Raw genomic sequence first — 6209 nt, forward strand, 5'->3', positions numbered from 1 at the left:
CTCACAAATGACCAAAAAGGGTATATACTTTTGATAAAATATCACAAAAAGTAACCATAATTGAAAAAGGATGATTTTTAGTTTGAAAAGAAATTGGCACAAAATGGTAATTTTGATTAAATATTACAGGGAGTAGGAATTTTTAGTTTGATAAAATGGCAATTTTCACGATTTCTGAGAATATTTGGTTTAGCCCGCCATGGAATTCAATAAAGATGGTCTCACCAGAGCCAAAGAAGACGCGTTTCCTTTCACGTCGTGACGACACCAGACGACACTGTTGAAAGCCCTGCAATCGACCACAACCCACAAAAAGCATCAAAGGTGAGTTAGCTTTTTCTCGACTTGCAGCCCACATGCAATACTACTAGACTGTATGCGCAACTGCTGCAAGCCCTCAGCCCTCAGCCCTCTGCAAAAGCTTAGAATCCAGTCGCTTAAGAAAACGTGATTCAAGACTTTGTTTGATCACGGATTAGCCCCAATTAGAGACCCAATTGGGAGTTTAAGAATTGGCCTCTAGCTCATCTCAAGGTTAGTGTTGCACAATTCGCACTGAAGTGAGAAATCATCATCACTAGAGACAACGGAAGTGGGATTTTAACCTTGAGATTAAGGGTGTTTATGGGTAGTAGGGCTTGCCAGTCTTGGAAATGTGGCTTTATCTCGCACTAAGCTCATGGTTTTGAAGGGCTTGCACTCAAATCGAAGGAAGAGAGGGTTACCTTGTACAGAGAATGAAGAGAGTTTACATAAATTAGGCCCTAGGGTTAATATGCACTGATATTGAAGAGAGCATATGGCATATGTAGGCCTATGCTAAATTGCTATTGAATGGAATTCTTGGGCTGGCTTAGAGGGAGGGTAAGGAGATGAGGGTAGATTGGAGACAATTCACCGGCACTCTGGTTGAATTTGAAGAGAGATTCCATGCCCTCCTAACTTAGATAATCTTTCTTGTGGTTAATAAATATATATGTTACTCTGATTGGTATGGTCACAGCATGTCCCCTGTACCATTTGGTGGTGTGGTCCTTGTCCCCATCTCAGAGCTTTTGTCACGGTTGGTGGTTCAAATCGCCGAGACCGCCCTCGCCGCTCGAGATGTGCTGATTGAGAAGGAAAGCTTTGCACAGCTTTCCTCCTACCTTGGAAAGATGACTCCTGTCCTCACTGAGTTCCAGTTGAAAGGAGTTAATGACACACCCATGGTCAGGATGGCGTTAGAATGCCTTGGACGGGAGCTCAAAAATGCCAAGGATCTTGTTGACACATGCCGAACCAAAAGCAAATTTTACCTTCTTATCAATTGCCGGTCTGTGATGAAGAAAATGCAGCAGATCACCAATGAGATTGGCAAGGCACTCAGCCTTATGCCTCTAGCCCATCTAGACCTCTCCAGTGACTGTAAAGAGAAAACCATGCTTCTTCTCCGGGAGATGCAGGATGTGGAGTTCAAGATGGCTCTTGCAGCTGAAGAGGTTGCTGACAAGATTGAGTCAGGCCTCAGGGATTGCAGGGACAGCAGTAACTTTTCAAATAATCTATTGGTGCAAATTGCCAAAGCTGTTAAAGTTGATTTGAGTCCTTTATCACTTAAGAAGGAGCTTGAGCAGCTCAAGAAAGAGAAAGAGGCTGCAGAGCTTCAGAAGAATCAGGCGGAGGCCCTTCAGTTAGAGAAGATAGCGGCGCTTCTCAGCTGGGCGGATGCTGCATGCTCCTTTAAAGAACGGGAGAAACAGTATCAAGACAAGAGAGGGTCTTTAGGAGCACATCCTTTTCCTGCTTTGCAATCCTTCTATTGCCCTATAACACAAGAGGTGATGGAAGATCCAGTGGAAGTGGCGTCCGGGCACACTTTTGAAAGGGCGGCCATCCAGAAGTGGTTTGCAGAGGGGCACATGGTATGTCCGGTGAGCTTTGTGGACATGGAAAACTTGGACCTAAAACCCAATGCAATTCTCAAGCGCTCTATAAGTGAATGGAAGGAGAGAAATATAGTGATTCAGCTGACAACCATGGGACCTAAACTCAATAGCGAGGATGAAGATGTTGTGTTTGCCACCTTAGAGGAACTGCATGCACTGTGTGAAGTGAAATCGATCCATCGGCATTGGATTGCAGCTGAGGGCTTGGTACCTATCTTGGTGAACCTTTTGAAATCAAGCAAAAACAGTGTCAGGAAAAGGACGCTGGCAACCTTGACTATGCTAGTGAAAGACAACCTTGACTGTAAGGTGAGTACTTGACATGGATAGTTTTTGCATAGAGGGTTTAAATTTATATCCTCAGCTAACATAGGATTCTTTGCATGCAGGGCAGGGCATGTGAAGCCGGTGTGGTTACTCTTGCTGTGCGCTCACTCGCTCGCGAGGTATCTGAGTCAAGACAAGCTGTAGCCCTTCTTCTTGAGCTTTCCAAAGAGCGGAAACTATGCAAACAATTAAGCAACGTACAAGGCTGTATGTTGCTCCTGGTAACCATGACAAACTGTGAGATCCAACAGGCTGCTGAAGATGCGCGAATGGTCCTGGAAAATCTCTCAAAGTGCAAGGAGCAGAATGCGGTTCTTATGGCAGAAGCCAACTATTTCAAGCCTTTAGTCCAACATTTGACCGAAGGTAACAAGGGCATTTTCACATTCCTGAACAATCATCAAAAAAAAAAATGGAGCTCTTATAAAGCATTTGCTCCCATTTGTTTGCTTGTGGCTCTTGCTGACGGTGTTGATTGTGTCAAAGGTGTCCACAACATTTTGTTATTATGCATGCCAGGGTCATTAATTGACCTTAGAAACCTTAGTATAGACTAACGTTGCTAAACCTTACCTTAATTATTTTGTTTCTGAATGTGAAATATTGTCTGTACCTTTGCTTGTATGTATGCTCTCTTCTTTGACACTTGTATGTTTGTATGCCTCATCTTGAAGCATCTAAATGATATTGGAACTTTGTATCAATCACTTATATCTGTTCTTATATGTGGGATGCAGGCCCAGATATGACACAGATCATTATGGCCAATGCCGTTTCTCGAATGGAGTTAACAGATCAAAGCAGGGGGGTGTTGGTTCAGCTGGGACTATTACCCCCTCTGGTAAAGATGGCATCAGAGGGGAACTTGGAGTTGAAATCTGCAGCCCTCGGAGCTCTTCAAAACTTGTCAAAACTTCCTGAGAACAGAGATTCCATGGTCAAAGCCGGGGTAGTGAAACTGTTATTGGAGCTTCTTTTTACTGCTAGGTCGGTGCTAATGACCATAAAAGAGCAGGCGGCAGTCATATTTGCCAACCTTGCCGTGGCCACCACCATGTCATGTGATTGCACTATGGACTTGCTGGGGAAGTTTCCAGAATCCAACGAGACCATCTACCAACTTCTTTCGCTTTTGAATCTTACCGGACCGGCAATCCAAAGCCAGCTTCTCAGGGCTCTCATCGGCATTTCATTCCCACCTTCTGCACAAGGCTTGAGGATGACGATGAGGGAAGCCGGGGCAGTTGAGCTTCTTGTAGGTTTCTATATGGTCAATTCTAATACTGAGGTGTGTCTCTATGCTTTGAAGTTCCTTCACTTGCTAACACAAGATGGAGGCGGAGAGGCACTGGCAAGAGAGATGGGCATGAAACCATTAGTGTCTCTTGTCAAGCTATTGACCGAGTCTTCCCAAGAGGATGCCAAAGCAACTGTCATGGGCATACTTCATAATATTCCAATAGATAACAAGAGGACCACAGAAATGATGATTGAAGCAGGATTGCTTCCGGTCATTCTGGCAATCCTTGAGAAAGCTACCAGCAATGTGCCCATAAAGAAGGAGCTTTTGGAGAATGCCACGGGTGTACTGTTGCGTTTTACCCTTCCTTCCAATTTGCCACTTCAGCAGCTCGTAGCCGAGCATGGTGTCATTCCTATGCTTCTTCACTTGCTGAAGTCAGGGACGTCGTTGACAAAGTGCAGAGCAGCCATGTCACTCGGGCAGCTTTCCGCGAGTACAGTGAAGCAGACGTCCCACGTAAAGAAGGTGCCACGTTTTTGGTGTGTAGCTCCACAGGTGGAGGATGTTTGCAAAGTCCATGGTGGCGTCTGCTCTGTAGAAAAGTCCTTTTGTCTAGTGGAGGCACAAGCTGTTCCTGTTCTTATCCAAATCTTGGAAGAACAGGAACCGGCCGCCATTGAAGCAGCTCTGGGCGCCCTGGCCACTCTTTTTTATGACGAATTTTGGGAGAGAGGTGCAGATGCTATTGCAGAAGCAAGAGGTATAGGTCCTATAGTCAGGTTGCTCACAACTGGCACTTCAAGAATTCAAGAGAGTGCCGTATGGATCCTGGAAAGGTTATTTAGGAAAGAGAGATACAGGATGAAGTATGGAAGCACAGCACAAATGCCTCTCATATCCTTGACACAAGATGGAACAAATAAAACTCGGCACTATGCGGCAAGGATTCTAGCTCATTTGAACATTTTACAGGAACAATCATCTTACTTTTGAGGCTCAGAGCTACGGGATGGGCTTGGGATGTGACATAGTGGAAGCCTTTATGCCATTAATCGGCAGCCCTGAAGCACCCTGTAGGAACCTTAATGCAAAATGCATGAGAGAGAGCGTAATATGTACATGAAAAGGTTACATGTATGCTAGGCCAATGGCCTTCCAAAATATGACTTCTACTTCTAATAACTACCTATGACCAATCTCCAAGAGGGAGAGATGAATTATGTACAATGATGGATATGTCTTATATAGGCTCCAATGATACATGTCCACCATAAATACTGCTGTCGGCCTATGGAAAATGACCCAGGACTCCTAAAAATGCATGTTTATGCAGCACTTTTCACGTGTGGGTGGTCGGACTGCTGATGTGGCACCCCTATGCTGGCTGACTGGATTATGACTTGTTTATGCTGCTGACTGATGCTGACATGATGCGGTGGATGCTGTCCTAAACTTGCTGCCTAATGAGGAATTAACTGTGAGGTTAGCCATGTCCACGTTGTGTGCACGTGACATGGGATGAGACAGAAGACAGGCCAGAGCAAGGAATGCAGGATAGGGGCAAATACTTGCTAGCACCTTATTGTGTATTATTGGTTCAAATTTGTCGAGTGAAAATGTACATTTGTTTTGCTTGTGCGGCGATTGGATAGTTGGTTCTTGGGCTCGATGTGTATTCTGACTCTGCAGGAAGAGTGGTGTATGTATGTAAAGCTCTCCTTCAATCTCATGTATTCGGATGTTACAAGCAGAGCCTGCAAGGAAGTCTGCATGTGCAAGCTCACAATGTTGGACATGAGCAAAATAGGTACATTATGGTATGGTACAGCATGCCGCATAAGCCATGTTTTAGATGGATGCTTAGCACACCAAGATGCAAAGAATGTTCAAGTGTTTGAGCTTTTGTCAGAAGTCCGAAAGGGTAAAGATAGTATTGATGCTAGCATGGAAAATCAAAGCAGTGAGGGCATTAGAAGGCTAAAGCTAGATAGGAAGTGTGTAATTAAGAGGTGTACGCAATGGACTGATTTGGAGGAAGGCTAGGCCCAGACAAGGAAATGTTGTCCGCTCCTTTGAGAATATGCTTCTTGTTGTTCTATTATGTGCTTCTAACAAGTATATGAAATCTTATTGAAGCCTCAGAGAGAGAATTTTGTTGGAGTAAATTTGACTCTCTCTCCACACGCGCACACACACACACACACGTTGGCACCCGCGTGTTTTGAGGGTGGAGACGTTAGTATACACTCAATGCCCGCCTCTCAGCATGTATCTCACATGCTGAGAGGGTGAAGATGTGTTTTTGACAGCAAAGATGTTCGTATACACTCAATGTCCGTCTCTTAGCATGTATCTCACATCTATGTCTTGAGGGCGGAGATGTTAGTATACACTCAATGTCCGCCTCTTAGCATGTACATTTGTAAAGGCCCCCATTATGAGGAGAAGCCATTGGTGCACGTGTCTTTGGTAGGAACCCCGGCCTAGACGCCGATGGGTTCATCATTGTGACCATTGATGGTTAGGAGATGGTCAGGGGTTCGAGCGTTGTCTAGGACCAGGGGTTCATTATTAGTGGACGGTGGCTGGTTGGTCGCGTTTTGAGAGCGGTGACCATGTCTATGCCGCCTAATTGCCCATGTTGTATACGCGTTTACACCATCACCTGCAGTACTATATATGAACATAGTTATCACATGCTAAGGCATCCA

The 6209-nt window shown here is 44.9% G+C and overlaps 1 protein-coding gene across 2 annotated transcripts; it reads left to right on the forward strand.

The window, feature by feature from the left end:
* Nucleotides 1–215: 215 nt before the first annotated feature.
* Nucleotides 216–5663, forward strand: LOC147629950 (U-box domain-containing protein 44-like). 2 transcript variants are annotated; one of them, XM_086811488.1, is made up of 4 exons: nucleotides 216–324; nucleotides 1004–2237; nucleotides 2318–2621; nucleotides 2993–5663. In XM_086811488.1, the coding sequence occupies exons 2-4, from the start codon at nucleotides 1005–1007 to the stop codon at nucleotides 4489–4491; spliced, it is 3036 nt and encodes a 1011-aa protein (XP_086667614.1). In that variant the 5' UTR covers nucleotides 216–324; nucleotide 1004; the 3' UTR covers nucleotides 4492–5663. The 2 variants fall into 2 exon arrangements, with proteins under 2 accessions (XP_086667614.1, XP_086667613.1); XM_086811487.1 differs by lacking the exon at nucleotides 216–324 and having other exon boundaries at nucleotides 331–2237.
* The last annotated feature ends 546 nt before the right edge of the window (nucleotides 5664–6209 follow it).

Source organism: Cibotium barometz, chromosome 17 (assembly GCF_041138505.1).
Source record: "Cibotium barometz isolate CiBa-2024 chromosome 17, ASM4113850v1, whole genome shotgun sequence".
Lineage (NCBI taxonomy): Eukaryota > Viridiplantae > Streptophyta > Polypodiopsida > Cyatheales > Cibotiaceae > Cibotium > Cibotium barometz.

Coding starts and splice junctions, on each gene's coding strand:
- LOC147629950 (XM_086811488.1), top strand. CDS start 1,005: ATGTCCCCTGTACCATTTGGTGGTGTGGTCCTTGTCCCCATCTCAGAG. Junction 2,238..2,317: donor AAGACAACCTTGACTGTAAG/GTGAGTACTTGA, acceptor CTTTGCATGCAG/GGCAGGGCATGTGAAGCCGG. Junction 2,622..2,992: donor AGTCCAACATTTGACCGAAG/GTAACAAGGGCA, acceptor TGTGGGATGCAG/GCCCAGATATGACACAGATC.